At 41.9% G+C, this 20,190-nt stretch overlaps 1 protein-coding gene across 3 annotated transcripts in view; it reads left to right on the top strand.

Annotated features, from left to right (window-relative positions):
* Positions 1–20,190, top strand: part of ADAMTSL1 (ADAMTS like 1) — a 503,340-nt gene that overhangs the window by 461,550 nt on the left and 21,600 nt on the right. For all 3 annotated transcript variants that reach the window (XM_074931327.1, XM_074931329.1, XM_074931328.1), the window contains 2 exons: positions 3,473–3,652; positions 7,771–7,905. In XM_074931327.1, the coding sequence (XP_074787428.1) occupies positions 3,473–3,652; positions 7,771–7,905 (315 nt within the window). The remainder of the gene's footprint in view (positions 1–3,472; positions 3,653–7,770; positions 7,906–20,190) is intronic.

The raw sequence follows: 20,190 nt of genomic DNA, 5'->3' as shown, positions 1-20,190 counted from the left end.
TTGATTGCTGTGAGCAATTTCACTTCCAAATGGGATGTGGGAGCAATTTGGTTCATATCAGTATCGCTAAGAAGCTTTCTGTTGACTTCAGCACTTAAATTGTACGCATATTCATTCACATATCAGAGCCTCAAACAGTCTGGCCCAAGCTGTTACTGAAAATACAGTTGGACATGAAAGGAGGAACCAGTTTTAAAAATCTATTTCTTAGGGCATTTATCCATGGTTTCCTTCAGGCCATAAGACTTCTAACAGAGTCACCTGCCTGCAAAGTGTCATGTGCCATTAATCACAGTTGAGTCAGAACAGGTTTGGAAGAGTGACTTAAAATATATTGCCATCCTGCCCTGTTTATCCTTCTCTCTCTGACGTTTCAGCTTGCAGCTTTTACAACTCTCCTAAACACTCATTTCCTCTGTATTTCATCTATACACTGGAGGTTACATTTTTCTAGTTCTTGACTTGCTTTATGACCCATTATCGTTCATCAGCTATACCAGATTCTGACATGCAAGTCACTATTTCAAGAATGTTGTGGCATTAGAAACAAGTCACCACTTCTACATCCTTGTATTGCTATGCTTCTTTTTCCCAAAAGCTCCCAGTTTAGCAAAATTATCTTGATTGGCATGCACAGTTCTGCTTGCTGCCTATCCCAGGTAGCCTTTTTGTGATGGATACATGCACAATAATGGAGGGGAAAGCTGTAGAAGAATGGACTTGGGTAGCCGTTCACTAACGTCCTGCAGGCTCAGCAAAGTGAGTCTTGTTTCCAGCTGGCACCTCTCAGACTTTGTCTGTTTCTGCAAGGCACTCTCAGCCGTCTGTCCTCTGTCGTTCACCATTACCCGACACAACTGGTTTGAAATGCTCTTGCTACCCCTCGTGGCAGTGCTGCGCAATGATGCACGTGTTCATCCCGGTGCTGTCTTGAGGTTTATATGTGTCACTAAAGGTGGAAGCACAAAGGAAAATGAAGCTACACGTTGTAGAGTAGGGCATTTTGTAGGTATGGTGTACTTTTCCTAGACTCAACAGTAATGGACCTTACCTTTAACATCTTGTTGCTGCTTTTGCTAGTGAAGTGTAAAGAAGAGGAATATGCTTTTCTGGACTAATACTATCTGAGCAGCCATCTGCAAGAATTTTTATATTTATTTACTTATTTTTATTTATACTTGAGAAGTGAGTTTATATGAAATCCACATTGTCCCTTTCCTTTTTTTCTTTACCCTTCCTTTTCTCCCACTATTTGCACTTAATTTCCTTTATTTTCAAGAAAAACTTGAAAAGTCTACTCAGTTTTAGTCTTCAAAACAGAATTCTGGTTGGAATTAGACAAATCTTTGTAATTTTATAATCTTGTGATTGTTTATCTCTGAGGTACATTTCTTGATACTTCCATGGCCTAAATTCATCAATAGCTGTAATTGAAAACCTGTGCACTGTACATAGCTTAGACTGCAAGAAAGAATGGATCATTCCTTCACTAAGGTGGCATTGGGAGGAAAAGTGATGGGATGTGAATGTTTTTCCACCTCAAGGACTGCAGAACTGGAAGAGTCTCCATTTTCTCTCCTTTGCTCTCCAGAGCTCACCTCTCAAACTTCTTTTCCCCACAATGGAAGCACAATAAACACACAGGCTTGAATAAGCTCAAGGGTTGGGGTTGTTTGCTATCCAGCAGCTGTCTGAACTCCCCTGAGGACTCTGCCTGGATGCTCTGGAAAAAATCAGAGTGAGGTTTTACGTGGTGGTCAGACCACCCATGCCACATAGGTGAAAGAGTAGCAGCCAGATGCAGAGCTGTGTGCTGGTCATATACCAGTGGGGGTGGGCAGAAACAGGCCAAAAGCCCATCCTTTTAAAAAAGCTAAGTGATAGCAACACAGGGGTAAGCCTTTGGAAAACAGCATCACAAACAAGAAAGATTAGTTCTCTGGATATGCCATGAAGGGTCCAGATCAGCATGTGTATGCTATTTACCCTCAGACAAAGGTGAGAAAAACCCTGTAATCTTTTAGAGCCGGCTTCCTGCTACTTTCTGAATGTGGACAAGACCCTTTGCCCTTACAGGGCTTCAGCTTTCCTTCCTGGCTGCCAAGCTCAGCCATACTCATTCCAGATGTCTTGGCAAAGTCACCAGGTGGCTCCAGGAGAGGTGGAAAAAAGGCCACAATGCTTTGATATGGAAGAACAGGGAAAATCTCCCTTTCCCACTTCCATCTGCAGATCTTAGTGAGGCACCTGCAATGTCAGTCACTATGAATAGAGTCAAGTGGGTGGTCATGCTCGGTGAGCACAGCCCAAGTGAGGTACTTCTGATTCCAAGGCCACAGAATTGACAAAACAGAATGGGTTTTGGTTTTTGACATGGAGGCAGAATGTTAAAGGTACTGACAATAGGCAGAGGAACATGTTGCTTTGACATAAGGCAGGGAAGGATTTAAGTGGCCAGTAGATACTTAAGAGTAATTGCCTGTACACATGGCCTTAATCTCCAGTAAACACAAGGAAACTACATGTTCGTATGAAAGAGATTAACTGCCTTCCACATACAGAGGGTACCGCAGATGGGAGAGCATGCACAGGATTAGTGATGTGTTTACTCCTTACAGCCATGTGTCCACACAGTATAATTTCCTTCCAGGCAGAGCTCCATAGGTCTATTCTATCTGTGAGACTTCCAATACTTTTTCACATAAACCAGTTGATTAGTATTTGGTGATGCTAAATTACCCGATCTGGTATGCATTTAAATCAAGGTAGAAATCCCTGTGCCAAGGAACTATTATATACTGCAAAACTAGAGCTCTTGGCAGCTACACACCAGAACCCATTCCTACAACAGAGTACCTAACAGAGATCGTTGGACCTTAGATCCAAGCACATAAAAGGAAGAAATTCTTCCTATAGTGGGTTTCAAATCTGTAACAATACGTTCTCAGAAGACTCTTGGTGAGACCCATGAAACTGCTTTTCTGAAGATGTAAATGATAATTATTTGCAAAATGTCAAAAAAGAAGATAAGTCCATGGAAGGCTCCTAAGCGCACAGAAACAACTTTTGTCTCAGAAAGTTCCTGAGCTGAAACACTAGGCTGGGAGAGGCACCAGCCTATGGCTTTTTCCAGAGACAGGATACTAGGCTACATTAACTTTTGTTCTGATCCAATAGAGGCTTGCTTTTAAAAGTAATGATGTCAGAATTCACTTTTACAGTTTTGGGACACTAAAAGGGAAGACTTCAGTTCTAAATCTCCTGTTCCATCTCAGAGGGATCTAAAACATAAAGGCAGACAGTGCAAAAGACTTGACTAAACACTTCTGAACTGAAAAAAATGTCACTTAGAAATCACACTACAAATCTTATTTTAATTGTTCTATCTTAACAATTTTGCCTGTAGCAACCACAACACTGTTTAACAACCACTATATCTTACTTGTGTTATGTTTTGCCAATATTTTTCCAGGTGTTCCTGAAGCAGAAGTTACTTGGTTCAAGAACAAGGTCAAGCTGTCCTCTGCTCACCATCTTCATGATGGGTTGCTGTTAATTGCAAATGTTTCTCTGTCAGATCAGGGCTTGTACTCATGCAAGGCAGCCAATCTTCGTGGGGAGGTAACTGAAAGCTCCCAGCTCTTGGTTCTTGGTAAGTCCAGGCTATTTTGCACTTCCAGCAATAGCAGTACACCTACTGGCACACCTCGCCTGAAGAATGAATCAGAGGTTGTGGAAAGAGGGGTTGGCATACAGGCAGCCCTGTTCTAAGAAAAGAATGAGTCTGAATTTGTTCTCTGGGCAGCATCACTTTAAACAAGGTGGTCATAAAAGAAAGATGGATAAGGAGAAAATGCCTAAGCACAGGGACTGCATCCCCCAGTCCTGAGATACTCAGTTTCACTCTTTCAGACTTACTAGCTAAGAAAAGCATTTATTAACCATTTCTTAAAGCAGGTCTCTTGACACGAGAATGATGACACTTCCCCTGTGCTCTGCCGGTAATGAGCAGCTTTTCCATACTTGGCTGTGTGATACCCACCTGTTTCAGACCTAACAGGTTCATAAACCTATTGTGCTTTTAAAAAGCTCTTCCCAAGTTCAGTGAAGGGCAAAGTTTTCTTTTTCCTGGGTTTCTAAACAAGACTGAAAGCCCAGCTGGGTGATTTGAAAAGACAATCTGTGAAGTACAGGTGGAAATATTACTTGAAGGTAATTGGATATGTGGCAAAGGCATTTCCTTCCCTAGTAACTCATCTTCTATCTTTTCTCCATGCCTGGCAGATGAATGATCCAGTCATACTTTGTAAGTACTTCTGTACATTTGATAGTGAGGTGTCAAATTTTGAAACATAGTCCCTGTTGCTGGTGCAACACCATTAAAGCATCAGTTACAGCTCTCATCTTTTATGACAAGAGTCAACACATGTCCCATGGATGATGCCACTTCCAGAAGCTTTAAAGCAACATTTCTCAGTTTCACAGACAACACTATAACCCCTTTATGAATGTTCACTTGGTTTCCCTGTGAATCCAGACTGTCTCTAGAAACTCAATCTAAAAAAATCTAAAAAAAAAATATAATCAGCTGGGTTTCAGCCATAAATAAAAACTCCCAAATGATCTTTAAGTCCTTTTCTGATCTTTATAAATGGCTTAGTTTTTAAAGAGAAAAAGTTACTGTGAGTTATGCAAGCTGCTTATGTTTGTAGGTAAATGGCATTTTTAGATCCTTAATGGAAAAAAACACTTCAAGCATCCATGACTCGTACTTCTGGTGTTGAATGTGATCAGCAATAGAAAACTTGCCTAGTGAGTGCCATGATCTGATTGAAAGGGGCTGAAACCACCTTTCACTTATATATCCCATGATTTCCATGACAAACAGAATGGGGAATGAAAGGCAACATGTTTGATTTTTAAAATACCATTGTGGTCAGTAAAGAGCTAAAGCTTGTAGTTCTCAGCATAGACTGATCCTCTTGAGCTCTGAACTCTTTGTCCTTTGGAGATCTGCCTAAGTATATTGCTGGATTTGGCAGGGTTATAACCATATTTAGTCAGGGCTTGATCCAGACTGAAGCAGGCATTCAAAAGTTCTCAACTGACTGGACATTTGATTTGGCTTCTATGCTGTATAAATTTGTTCTTTCATCCAAGCTGCTGTATCTTCTGATACCACATATCTTTGTCACATATGAAGAGGGTCAACCAGAATGCCATGGTAGCCGTCAAAGAGAATTTCTTTTGGTTTGTGGTCATACTGATACAGATGTTGTTTTCATAATTTCTCTAGTGCCTTACCCAATATGAAGCAAAGCACAACTATAATAGTTACCCAAAGATGCTTAAACTGCCCCTCTGGAATGATAATGTTGCAGCATGGCAAATAATTGCAAACAGAGAAGGACTGGTGGATGATGTGGCAGTTGGAGGCTGACTGGGGCACAGTGGTCAGGAAATAATAGAGTTCGCTGTTCTTAGAGACGACAGGAGAGGGGGAGCAGAACTTCCATCCTGGACTTCCAGAGGGCTGACTTTGACTTGTTTAAGCAGCTGCTTGACAGAATCCCTTGGGAGATGGTCCTGAAGGGCATAGGGGTCCAGGAAGGCTGGGTGCTCTTTAAGAAGGAAGACTTAATGTCACCGGAGCAGACTGTCCCCAGGTGCCGTAAGAGAAGCCAGTGGCAGAGAAGACCACCTTGGCTGAACAGGGAGCTTTGGCTGCAACTCAGGGAGAAAAGGAGAGAAGGCCTTTGGAAGAAGGAGGTAGCAACTCACAGTGATTACAAAGATGCTGTGAGGCTATGCAGGGTGGAAATCAGGAGGTCTAAAGCCCAGCTGGAAATTACTCTGGCTTCAGCAGTCAAGAATAACAAGAAATGTTTCTGTAAGTACATCAACAGCAAAGGTAAGACCAGGGAGACTCTCCATCCCCTGCTAGACGCAGGAGGAAACATGGTAACAAGTGTTGAAGAAAAGGCTGAGGTACATAAGGCCTTCTTCGCCTCAGTCTTTAATAATAAGACTAGTTGTACTGAGGGAATCCAGCCTCCTCAGCCAGAAGACAGAGACTGGGAGAACGACCCCCCTGTGATCCAGGAGGAGACAGTCAGTGACCTGCTGCATCACACAGACACACACCAGTCTACGGGCCCAGACGGGATACACCCGAGGATGCTGAAGGAGCTGGCTGGGGTGCTCGCCAAGCCGCTTTCCATCATTTACCAGCAGTCCTGGCTGACCGGGGAGGTCCCAACAGATTGGAAATTAGCCGGTGTGATGCTCATATAAAAAAAGGGTCGTAAGGATGATCCAGGAAATTACAGGCCTGTCAGCTTGACTTTGGTGCCCGGGAAGCTGATGGAGCAGCTCATCCTGAGTAACATCACACAACACGTGTGGGACAACCAGATGATCAGGCCCAGTCAGCATGGGTTTGTGAAAGGCAGGTCCTGCTTGACAAACCTCATCTCCTTCTGCGACAGGGCGACCTGCTTGTTGGATGAGGGAAAGGCTGTGGATGTTGTCTACCTTGACTTCAGTAAGGCCTTTGACACCGTTTCCCACAGCATTCTCCTTTGTGGCAAAACTGGCTGCTTGTGGCTTGAATGGGCACACGCTTTGCTGGGTAAAAAACTGTCTGGATGGCCGGGCCCAAAGAGTTGTGGTGAACGGAGTTAAATCCAGTTGGCGGCCGGTCACGAGTGGTGTCCCCCAGGGCTCGGTGTTGGGGCCACTCCTGTTTAACATCTTTATTGATGATCTAGATGAGGGGATCGAGTGCACCCTCAGTGAGTTTGCAGATGACACCCAGTTGGGTGGGAGTGTTGATGTGCTCGAGGGTAGGGAGGCTCTGCAGAGAGACCTGGACAGGCTGGAGCCATGGGCTGAGGCCAACTGTGTGAGTGTCAATAAGGCCAAATGCCGGGGGCTGCCCTTGGGCCACAACAACCCCCAGCAGCGCTACAGGCTTGGGGAGGAGTGGCTGGAGAGCTGCCAGTCAGAGAGGGACCTGGGGGTGTTGATAGACAGCCGGCTGAACAGGAGCCAGCAGTGTGCCCAGGGGGCCAAGAAGGCCAATGGCATCCTGGCTTGTGTCAGCAATAGCGTGGCCAGCAGGGACAGGGAAGGGATCTGACCCCTGTACTGGCACTGGTGAGGCCGCACCTCGATTCCTGTGTTCAGTTTTGGGCCCCTCACTCCAAAAAGGACATTGAATGACTCGAGCGTGTCCAGAGAAGGGCAACGGAGCTGGTGCAGGGTCTGGAGCACAGGTCCTACGGGGAGCGGCTGAGGGAACTGGGGGTGTTTATTCTGGAGAAGAGGAGGCTGACGGGAGACCTCATCGCCCTCTACAGCTCCCTGAAAGGAGGCTGCAGAGAGCTGGGGATGAGTCTCTTTAACCTATTAGTAAGAGACAGAGCAAGAGGTAATGGCCTCAAGTTGCACCAGGGAAGGTTTAGACTCGATATTAGGAAGCATTTCTTTCCAGAAGGGGTTGTTAGGTGTTGGAATGGGCTGCCCAGGGAGGTGGTGGAGTCTCCATCCCTAGAGGTGTTTCAGAGTCGTGTTGACATAGCACTGAGGGATCTGGTGTAGAGAACGGTCAGTGTTAATTTAATGGTTGGACTAGATGATCTTCAAGGTCTTTTCCAAAGTAGATTATTCTGTCCTGCAGCAATATCTGCTGGTGGGTTTTTCTGCTGTGCCTGAGATGTTTCCTGCTATGGTGTTGCTTATCACTTCAGTCTCCTTCTCTGTTACCAGAGCCTCCACAACCTCTTCCTTACCTAGAAGACTTGACAGCAGTGCTTTCCAGTGCTGGGACAAACACTCATTCAGTGCTGACCTCTCCTTCAGGAACAAAAATGACCGTCAGTCCAGGAAGCTCTGCTCTCATTGGTAAGTCAAGTGCTTTAAGATTTTTTTTTTTACATCAAAAAGAGTTTAGAGTTTAGTTTATAGTTAAGCATCTAGTTATCTAGCCATGGAGCTCTCGGACAAAAGACATCAAACCAACATCACACTGTCAGTCATAATCACTGCCAAATTGTTCTCAGAACTCACGAACTCATTTAAAAGAAGGAGATCCTCTTATTAGTGCAATGCCCCAAAGCTACATGCAGAATAAGGGCTCCATTGTGCCACACTTTTTTAATACCCTGTAAGAAGCAGTCCTGCTCTGAGAGGCTGGCGGTCTCATTCAGCAGAAGACATGGCAAAGTGTACCAGTTAATGTAAAGAAGAAATGCTTCTGGTTCTGGTTTTCTTTTGCATTTGTGTACTAGTCTTCCCATATGTTTGCTATTCATATTGTATATCCTTCAGAGCCTTTTCTAGAGTTTTGCCTGTCCCTCTAGACATGTTTTTCTCTTGCAAGGTCTCTGTTTCATTCTGTTCATTTTATTCCTCTTTGTTATACCACACAACCAATGCCTGCGCAAAGCCATATAAGGAAATAATCCCGAATGAAATGCTTTTCTTCTTTTCATCCTTTTCTGCCTTCCATAACAGCTTTTTCCTCTTTACACTGCAAGTTCTCTTATATGCTGTAAGCTCCTTTCAAATCTGTGGGCATGATATATTTGCAAAGACAATCTCACCTTTTTCTAAAGTTTAGAGTATGTTTATTTTAAAATTTCAGTTCTCATACTGATCTTCAGCCTTTACTAACTCTCAGGTTCAGATAGGCAAACAGCTTCACTAATGGCCTTGTTACTGCATACATTGAAATCACATCAAATTCTGCAGTTTCAGAACAATCTTTTATCTTTATAGAGGTAGTGATCTGAAACATTTAGCAAAGAGTATGTAGATGGCCTGAGTGTTTATAGTTCTGGTTTCTGTACCTTCCGAAACATTCTTTGCTTACATTGAGTAATAATTTTAAGATTTTATTTTCACAATGAAGGCTTTGCATTGATGTTTTCAGGTTTGTATGGTTTACTTTTCCCCACTGCTGACATCTGCATACATTGGCAGTGCTTTTAGCGTGCAGATCTGGATTACATTTCTGCTTGCACAAAACCTTCACTGAAATAGTCCTTGTAGGGGGACTATCCGAAGGTATTTATTAGCATTGAATAAATAATTCTGAGTATGGTTTTATTGCACTCAATGTTGTAAGACTGAGTCACATTCCTGTTTCATCCATTTCCTCTCATGTTTCCAAAAAGAGATCTTTAGTAGTTATAGGGATTTTTTTTTATTGTTTGAAAGCAGTAATTGAGCCACAAAAGGTGTTCTGAACTGCCTGTATATAACCACTTCTAAATGAATTTCGTTTGGCAGTGTTGCTCTGTACCCTGCCATTCCACTTCAGGGGCAAGGAAACTCCATGAATTTTAATAGCAAAATAGCAAATCAGTTTCATTCTTGAGGCAATTCCCTCAACTTTACTGGAGTTTTACTGACCAGATATTTGAGGCCTGTCATTATTAAAACCTAAGGAAACCTCCTGAGATATTTTGTCTAATGAAAAATCGGCATGGAAAGGGCTATCCAATCATTTAGAAAGCTACAGTCCAGTGTGCTGCATCATGTTGTGTTATCAAAACAAATACACAAAACATTCAGCTTCCATGTATGTCACTTAAATACATTGTCTGTAATTGTACCAAAGAATTTGAATTCATCAACAATTAGAATAGCCATTACTGGAAAAAAAAACAACTCTCGGGTTATTTTTCTTAATCTATATCTATCTAGTTTACTCTGTACACTAATATCAGTATGGATTACAGTCAAAGACTCTGTATTTACTCTCAAACTTAGTCTCTTAGCAGTAGCTAAATTTATCATGGACTACTGTGATACATTTGTTTGAATATTGCTACACTGGGAAAAAAAAATGTTTCTAAGCACAGCTGCAAACACCAGTTTGGGAACCACCTGTGAACTTGTAAACCTGTATCCATGTCTGTGTCCCGTCTCCACAACATCCCCTACAAGCTGTGCTCTAAGTCTTTCTGTTCTACCACCCAGCCAATTGACTTTAATCCTGTTAATTCTTCGTCACTGATTATGCTGGGGTGTTTGCTCTACGTGTTCTGGATACCCCATAGAAGAACTTTAGGTATATGAATTATTATGTGTAGGGTCCCTTGTTTGTGCTACTGCTGACAGGCACTGGCATCTCTTGGCATTCAGAAGGTGTTAAATTAGACCTGATATTTGGAAATCTAAGGATATGATGATTTGTTGTGTAGAGAAAAATATACAACATTTTCAAAGGAACAGGGTGAAGTGTGAAGAAAAGGAGTGATAAGTAAGATTTAGGAAAACTTTATATTTTAAAGGAGTTAAAAGACACCAAAAGTGAAAAATTGTGTAAGAAACCTGGATAAATTCAGGTGTGGGTTTGCCAGACTTTAAGAAAAAAAGCAATCAAAACTTCATTAAACACAGTTTTTATGCCTTGAAAAAAACCAGAAAATATTAGCACAGCAACAGAAGATTAAAGTTGCAAATGAGAACTAAGAGGAAAAGATCTGTTAAAGACCCATACCCTGCCCAAAGAAGCCATCAACTTTCCCATTAAGATCTAATGTAAAATACCTTTTTGCATGAGCTTACAGGAACATTTTTGTCTTACTTTTACTCTGAAGGGTTGAGATTTCAGTTAGCTTTCTAGGATCAACTCGTCATTCAGTTAGAGAGCATGATGTAGATAGTGGCTTACACAGACTGATGCTTACCCTCCTCCTTCACAACTGTTGGAAGTACATGTAGAGTGCTGCCGCCCTCCCCAGCCCTCACATCCGTTGGCAGGCTGTGTAGTAGACACTTCTGTGCTATCTGCAGAGCACATATCTGAAGGACAGGACTTCCCTTGAAGCAGAAGCTAGAGCATCCATAAACTTGGAAATATTTCTGTGTTTTACAGTAGAACAAACTGAATATCAGTGATGGGCAACGAATTATCAAGCACTTTCTGATGTCCTTGGCTTGTGGCAGGCACACAAAATGTCTTTATATCACACTAACAGAACACAGTAGATTTCCAAAGTTATATGAATTTATGTTTCATTGGAAAGCTTCCATGTTAGATCTTAGTCTTATTAAGGTTTTGTCTCGATCCGATGTCAGGGAAGGTTTCGATATGATCCCAAGCAAGATTAAGACACAAACGAGGTCAATGCTGTACACCCAAAATAGGTTTTTATTATTAAAAAAGTGAAGAGGGGTAGCAATAGGACAGAATGGAAGGAAAAGGCAGAAATAAAGCACGGATGCACGATAGGACTGCAAGAATAGTCACCACCATGGATCCAGTGGCGTCCCGGTGGTCCTCAGTCTTCAGTTCTTCGGTGGTGGGTGCACACAAATCAGGCCTCAATGGTAGATGCACAAAGAGCAAGATTTTCTGCTGTCTTTTTAAGTTCATTGTACCAGCTGATCAGCATATCTACTCACCTTTAGGTTTTTTTTCTCTGGTCCTACAGGTTTTGAAGCATCCTGCCTCAAGGGCAGGACCGTTTGAGTCTTAATCAGTTCATTAGCAATGCATGCATGGAGTCTGGTCTACACAACAGAGCCACTAACGGCTCCAGGATGGGGCCAGCTCAGTACATGTCTGCCCCTTCGAGGCTTATGTAAAGAGTCCGGACAATGCAACTGCCAAGAAGTGGAGAGTGCATCTTTCAATACACTCCCGCTTCTCCGGGCAGCATCCCCCAGACCCGTTCACAGGCCACAGCAGCTTCTCTTGGAGGTTTGCACAGACACAAGCAAGCTTTGAGACAGTCATAGGTCATTTCAGTCTCTCACAGGTTTATGTCTTTGAGACTTTTTAAATTTTGAAAACAGTTTTCCTGAATGTTCGTAATGGAAGTACTCTAAGAAACTCTACCCTTTTCCTCAGAAATAAATTCTTTTGTTTGTCCCCTGATAAGAACTTTTGGTTTTTATAAATATTCATGACCATTTGACTTCTCTAAGTCCTGACTACTTTGTGAAATTGTCTTTTTGAATTAAAGGAACATCCTAAATTCATGTATTTCCAGTAGAGTTTCTTTATCTATGTTACAAATATCACTGAATTTTTTTCTGCGCTCCTTGGACACATTTCCCTGGGTCTTGAGCTTTGTAAATGTTAATTTTGGCAAAATAGAAGTTGTAGGGCCCAGTGTTCCTGAATTCTAACACTCCTGCAGAAAAGACTTTGGGCCTGTCAAAAACATTTGTTTCTATTTGGGTTCAAGCTTATTTTTTCCTGTGTTTGAAGACATTTCAGTGAGAAAATCTGAGGATCTTACAAATCTCGCTGGGGATTCCCTACAATTCCTCAAATTTATCGTGACTGTATTGGAAACTTCAGCAGGCTTGTCAAAAGATACAAAATACTATACAAAAATGTATCCTTATTGTGATAAATGATCGAATCCAAATTTTGTTACAACAAGGTCTCCAATTTATTAAAACAAATAAAGGTAAGCAAAAACAGCGCTGAATGAACCGGGAGCCCCTGCTCTACCTGGTCCACGCTGACGGGTTTCCCTCCTCAGTATTTATTTCCTGTCTTCTTATACATAGTTATAAACTTTAATACATATTCATAGGATTTCTGGGAAAAAGGGTGGGTTTATGGAGATCTTTCTCGCGCATGCTCTCTTTGTCTGTTGGGGTCTTTTTCGCCCCTGTCTGGTGGTCGTGGGATGAAGTAAACACTCTCCCTCGGCCTGCTGTTTTGGTGACGCCAAACTTCGCCCATGTGTCTTACAGACTTCTTGGTCCCGGATAACTGTAAACAACACTGAACAGAAGCAGTTTGGACCGGCCCGTTAGAACACGGAGTCAGGATGACTTTGCAAAAAAAGAGAGCTATATACACATTACGTCACCCTGCTCCCTCAAACCTGCAGTTATACAAAAACAGTCCAATCAAAAATACATACAAAAAGAGTAATATTTTAAACTTATTTCACACTGTGCAAAACCAAATGCTGAGGTAGGAGGTAAGGAACAATTCCACTTCCATTTGTTACTGTTAGAATACCTAGTAGCTCTGAAGTAATGCTTGAGTTAGGAAAATGGACTATAAAGTCCTAACATTATTTTATAATAACATGAATCATGTAAACTTATTTCACACTTAGCACAGAAAAATACTACATTTATTGCAGTTATGTGGAATAGTGAAAGCTACAGCTTTAATGACTGACTTATATACATGAATTATATTTAAGCAAGGATTCTTGCAGAAACATTGGAAGAAGGATCAGAATTGAATACTTCTAGGAATATAAAAATGTAGGAGTACCTATAAAATGTCACAGTGAAGGAAAAGATGTTGAAGGAGAATGTACTTTGACTGCTCATATTATCTATTGCTTTGTTGCAGATGAGCTCTTTGCGTTGCACAGAAAATGTCTGTGAACACATCAATTAATTTTTCCCCAGAGCTTCAGGTTCATGTCCCACAGATTTTTTCAAAAATCTTCATCATGTGTGATGATTTCTGAAAACATAATGTGCACTTGAGCATATGCATATTGAAGGAAGGGGGATTGCAGCACTGCACACTGTATAGAATTAGATAAAGGTTTTGGAGTGTATTTATGAGGCAGACAAGGGAAGGAATGCATCTTTATTTTGGAATGCAGCACAGGCTCATCAATTTAAAGAGAAATGGGAGCATAAAGAGTTAGAATAGCTAGGGTATGAAATGAACAGAAAATCTAGCTCTTACTTGGCACGGTGTAAGACAAGCAATGTCTTTAAAAAGAGAAGACATCAAAGAAAAATTAAATATTGAGATAATGGTAGCTGTTGTGTATAGCTGCAATGTATATTTTTAAGGCTCCACTGTATTCTGATGAAATGTTCACATTTTGGAAAAAAAAAAAAAAAACAACAAATTTTTTTGATTGAAAGAGGAGATACCATCATTATGTAAATTCTTGGCCTCTATGCTGTCTTTATTCTTTGAATTAAATAAATGCAATTCAAATCCTGGTGCATAATGGTTATTCTAGGGAATCTGAAGATATGAGTGAACCTATGAGGAAAAGCCTAGGCAATTATTTGGAATCTGGTTGCCATCCCTTTTGTGTCACAGACTGCATGGTCACCAGTTTGTTCACTGGGAACATGCTGTCATTCCCAGCTTAGGACTCTGAATTTTCACTTTTCCAGGCTACGCTGCATCTATCCAATTTTGTGTATTTAGGGGGAAAAAAAAAAAAAAAAAGTCCCTATTTGTAGGAGATACTGAAAATTAAAAAGTTTACCTTTTTATGACCAGAATAGTAACTACAGTCAATTGTAAAATAAAGGAAATACTGATGTTCCATATTTATTTTGTTCTCCCTGTTGACTTCCGTATTAAATTTACACACTTCACAAATCAGACATGATTTTACTAACTGCCAGCACTGCATATGCAGTCCTAGATAGCAGATTTCTTTCTGGTTTTATACATTATCCACAATGTCCACAGAGTTAAAGCAGATGAGCTGCCACTTTCACTGCTGCTTCAGAAGAGGAAGAGCTGGACTACAAACTCCTGTTCATTTTCCAGTAGAGTCACTTAGATGCCCAGAAGAGGCCCCAGAAAGCAGAATGGAAAAATACAATTATGGTAGCCACCTTGCTTGCAATGGCTAGCCTTTTGAGTATGAATAAATTACTAATTCTGAAAGGGCCAACTGCATTAGAGCCAATGCCTGAAGCTCAGGATGGTTTTCAGTCTTTGGGGTTTTTTTTTGGAGGGGACCACTACAAGTCTGTGGCTAGTATTTGCTTACCTGCAGATTTAAGGGTTATCTACATGTGGCACTGAACAGAAAAATTAATGTAGGCCTTTTTGAATGTTCTGAAGTGCATTATAGTGAGTGAAATGTTGTGCTGCTGACTATTTTAGGAGAAGAAACATCATATAGATAGACTGATGCCATGATCAGGACAAAACTCTTTCAGTCGAGCCAGAAAAGTTTGTGCTGCAAATGCTTGCTATGTATCTTGCTTCTAAACCATAACATCTGTAAACACAGGACTGACATTTGTTCAAAATCATTGTGAAAAGCTGTAAATGATGTGGTTGAACATAACTGATCTCACCAGTACACATTTCTTGAAATGTCTGATGATATACTCAAGAGCAAGAATATATCTTCTTGAAACAAGAAGTTTGCCTTCACTCCCTGTTGCTCTTCCCCTCTCTACCATAAGCCTGCTCTAAATATTCCTAGCTTTTGGGAATTACTGCTGCATAAAATTGGAAGCAGAAATGCAAAACACAAAATAATTTACAATCTGCACAGTCAGCAAAGAGAAAACTCATGAGTAATTACTATTAAACCAGTGTCTGTGTTCCTTTAAGGAAAAAGACAGCTGCAGAAGCTGTGCAGTATGAGTCAGAAGTTATTTCGCACATCTTTTTTTCCTCCTGACTCTCTGTGATACATTGGCCATCATGTTTGAAAAGTAGTTTTAATGCTAAAGAATAATTTTAGCAAATTTATTTTACAGTATTAATACTTCAATTGTAATGAGGATAAAGCACCAGACACATTCATGGGATAATCTATCCTGTTAATTGTGTTTTCCATTCCCTTCCATTTTTGTCTCAGTAAAATTTCTGCCTTGTCACACTATTTACAATAATTCCCAGGTAAATAAAATTTCTATACAGATAAAATTAGTACAACAGTATGCCATTATTGTTGCAATTAATTCCCCAATCAGACTCTATCACATTGATTACATTTTAAATATTGTGTAAAATTCATACAGTATTGCAGTATCTTCCTTCTTGCATCAGACTACACAGTAGCATTTCATTGCAATGTGTGACCTTTCATTTGCATATGTATACTGTGTACATTTTAGTGTATACAGTATATGATGATACCTCTGCTTGGTTGAACATTTTGACCACACCGATACAGTGTTTGTTTGTCAGGCAATCAGGCACTAATCCTGCTGCTGCCAAGCTCTGAAAGCAGAGTCAAAAGAGCAAGGTACTCTAGGGAGACTGCTGCCTTGGGTGTTTTTCCCACTTGCTGTTCAGTGCCATCAATGAACTAATCTAAAAAGCACTGATCTATAGCAGTGGTCCAAAATGCTGCCACATAAAATAATATCACTGGTCTCTGGGGCAACATTTGTTTAATTTGGGGTTTGTAGTAAGAGTTGCAGCCCTTGAACTTGTGCTTGTAAACTTTTGCAGGGTTACTGACCTACATTCTGTTCTAACATAGATATACTCAATGCAGAGCTCCAGTGAGGCAAGTTCTGGTGAAAACTAGGGGTGTCAGACTTGCCACAGAGATGCCAGTCTGGACACCTGTCATTCTGCCAGCTCCTTCACATAAAGATCTTTTAGCCTCTTGCATAACTTAAGCTTTGATCTAGAGTAAATATTAAGGGAGTTTTCCTACCCTGTGGGATTTCTGATCTGTTGGCTAAATGACTTATTCATTCTAAGTTTTGAAGCACCCTCTCCCTCCATGTTGGATTCTCAAAACTTCTCCCAAACAACTAAAGCACTTTATTAATAGGACGGAAGTTAAGTTAAAGTCTCTCTGGAACAAAATCCACTGGCTTTCCTGCACCTATCTGGCATCCATATCCTCTGGTCTGTATTTTTTATTTTCCTTGCATGACAGAAACTTTCGTAAGCTGATGATGTCTCAGGATGTAGCAAGTCCCCCTGTACTCTGCACTGGTGAGGCCACACCTGGAGTGTTGTGTCCAGTTTTGGGCACCTCAGCACAAGAGAAATCTCGAGGTGCTGGAGCGAGTGCAGAGAAGGGCAACGAAGCTGGTGAAGGGCATGGAGAATAAATCCTGTGAGGAGCGATTGAAGGAGCTGGGACTGTTTACTTTGAGGAGGAGAAGGCTGAGGGGAGACCTCATCACTCTCTACAGCTACCTGAAAGGACATTGTAGAGAGTTTGGTGCTGGTCTCTTCTCACAGGTAATGAGTGACAGAACAAGAGGGAATGGCTTAAAACTGCAACAGGGGAGGTTTTGACTGGACATAAGCAAAATTTTTTTCACAGGAAGAGTGGTCAGGCAGTGGAACAGGCTGCCCAGGGGAGTGGTGGAGTCACCATCCCTGGATGTGTTTAAGGGTCGTTTAGATGAGCTGTTGGGGGATATGGTGTAGGGGAGAACTTTGTAGAGTTGGGCTGATGGTTGGACTTGATGATCGCAAGGGTCTTTTCCAACCTGAATGATTCTATGATTCTAAGTTTACAGAAGCTTAAGAAATACAGAAAGGCTTCTAGAGCAGCACTGACCTTCACAAGTTGGGCTGGTAATCACATTATGCACTAGCTATTGCTCCGTCTTTTGTTGAACACTTTGTGCTGTTGTTCAGCGCTTGCTCCAAGTGCCTCTTTTGAGTATTTTTCTCCTGTAAATGCAATTGTAGAGTGAGCCTGTAATTGTAGCAATGGCAAGGCAGAAGTTTATACTGAAGGGTGCTCAGAATCACAGAATCATTTAGGTTGGAAAAGACCTTGAAGATCACCTAGTCCAACCCTTAACCTAACACTGACTGTTCTCAACTACACCAGATCCCTCAGCGCTATGTCAACACGACTCTTAAACACCTCCAAGGATGGGGACTCCACCACTGCCCTGGGCAGCCCATTCCAACGCCTAACAACCCCTTCTGGAAAGAAATGCTCCCTAATATCGAGTCTAAACCTTCCCTGGAGCAACATGAGGCCATTACCTCTTGCTCTGTCACTTACTAATAGGTTAAAGAGACTCATCCCCAGCTCTCTGCAGCCTCCTTTCAGGGAGCTGTAGAGGGCGATGAGGTCTCCCCTCAGCCTCCTCTTCTCCAGACTAAACACCCCCAGTTCCCTCAGCCGCTCCCCGTACGACCTGTGCTCCAGACCCTGCACCAGCTCCGTTGCCCTTCTCTGGACACGCTCGAGTCATTCAATGTCCTTTTTGGAGTGAGGGGCCCAAAACTGAACACAGGAATCGAGGTGCGGCCTCACCAGTGCCAGTACAGGGGTCAGATCCCTTCCCTGTCCCTGCTGGCCACGCTATTGCTGACACAAGCCAGCATGCCATTGGCCTTCTTGGCCCCCTGGGCACACTGCTGGCTCCTGTTCAGCCGGCTGTCTATCAACACCCCCAGGTCCCTCTCTGACTGGCAGCTCTCCAGCCACTCCTCCCCAAGCCTGTAGCGCTGCTGGGGGTTGTTGTGGCCCAAGGGCAGCCCCCGGCATTTGGCCTTATTGACACTCACACAGCTGGCCTCAGCCCATGGCTCCAGCCTGTCCAGGTCTCTCTGCAGAGCCTCCCTACCCTCGAGCACATCAACACTCCCACCCAACTGGGTGTCATCTGCAAACTCACTGAGGGTGCACTCGATCCCCTCGTCTAGATCATCAATAAAGATGTTAAACAGGAGTGGCCCCAACACTGAGCCCTGGGGGACACCACTCGTGACCGGCCGCCAACTGGATTTAGCTCCGTTCACCACAACTCTTTGGGCCCGGCCATCCAGACAGTTTTTTACCCAGCAAAGCGTGTGCCCATCCAAGCCACGAGCAGACAGTTTCACCAGGAGAATGCTGTGGGAAACGGTGTCAAAGGCCTTACTGAAGTCAAGGTAGACAACATCCACAGCCTTTCCCTCATCCAATAAGCAGGTCGCCCTGTAGTAGAAGAAGATGAGGTTTGTCAAGCAGGACCTGCCTTTCACAAACCCATGCTGACTGGGCCTGACCATCTGGTTGTCCCGCATGTGTTGTGTGATGGTACTCAGGATGAGCTGCTCCATCAGCTTCCTAGGCACCGAAGTCAAGCTGACAGGCCTGTAATTTCCTGGATCATCCTTCCGACCCTTCTTTTATATGAGCATCACATTGGCCAATTCCCAGTCTGTTGGGACCTCCCCAGTCAGACAGGACTCCTTTTCCATTTTTATCATACACTGAATAAACCCATCAGCTCTGGAGGTCATTTCAGCATGCTGTATCCATTCATGTAGTCTTTAGTTTCATGGTTTGCCACTGGTGATTGTTTTCAGCCCAATCCTTATTAATACAAGATTCTCAGTTTGTAGGATTACTATTGTCGAAATCATTTTAGAGAACAGTATTACTACCACATCTTGAAAATTCCCTTGCTTTTTTAATGGGCCCACCACATGGCTGTATATTTGGAAACAATTTTTATAGCCTCTGTGGGGCAGGGAATGGGCCTAGCCTAACTCAATTTTTGTTGAATACAGTGTAAATTTACAGTGCTATGTAAATGATATCTAGTAACAAGATGTGTGGCATTGGATAACCAGTTTAGGTGTTTGAGAACCGTTTAAAAACTGTGTCCTGTGTTTAGTATGGTAACTTTCTACTTCTCCTCTGGAGTCACAAATAGTTATTTAAATATCTTCTTGTTTTATAACACTACTGTTATCAGCTCAGTTGACCTATTTCAAGAATTCCTAAATACATGGCTTTTCTTGTCTAGTATAAATTAATGTGCATTTGGCCTCTCTTAAACCATTAAAAATAAAGGTGATACTTAACATTATTTTTTTCTTTGGAGTATTTCCAGGATCATGTTGCCTTTTACAAGTTTTATTTCACTCAGAGTATGAAAGCACTGAGAAGTAATTTGCATAACACCCTAAGTTAAGTGTCTGTTTAAACTTACACTTTGTATTATACTGAAAAATATTTCCCCATAAGACAAATTATAAAGACTTGTGGCTTAGTTTTGCCACTTCAGCAAAATGGCTTTTACATACATACGACTTTCAGACATGATCTTACTTACCTTTATTTAGCTTTACAGCATTTTTAAAAGATGAATACATCCTGTAAAATTTTCTTCTTTATGTTAGAAACAGGATGGACTTAAATTTAACTCCATTAGGTTTAATATACATTTCTCATTTCAGTCACCTGAGGAGAAAATCAGGCATGACAGGAAATTGGGGAGTTATTTCTCTGTGCCAGTCTCACCTGCTAGTGTGAACACAGTAGTACATACAGTGTGAACTACAACAGTAGTTCAGCAACAAGCTTGTATCTATTCAGATTGACCTGTGGCTTCTCTACATTTTGTTCCAAGCATTTTGTTCTTAATTTCATCCTTAATCTTCTTTCTATTTTGAAAGTAACCTTTAACTCTTTTAATGTAGAAATTAGACTGGAAATACTGTCAGGTTTCAAATCCTGTAGCTGCATTATATTTATCACTTTAACATAG

Source organism: Athene noctua, chromosome Z, assembly GCF_965140245.1.
Source record: "Athene noctua chromosome Z, bAthNoc1.hap1.1, whole genome shotgun sequence".
In the NCBI taxonomy this organism is placed as follows: Eukaryota; Metazoa; Chordata; class Aves; order Strigiformes; family Strigidae; genus Athene; species Athene noctua.
The sequence above is the reverse complement of the archived record's forward strand: the minus strand, read 5'-3'. Positions and strand labels throughout refer to the sequence as shown.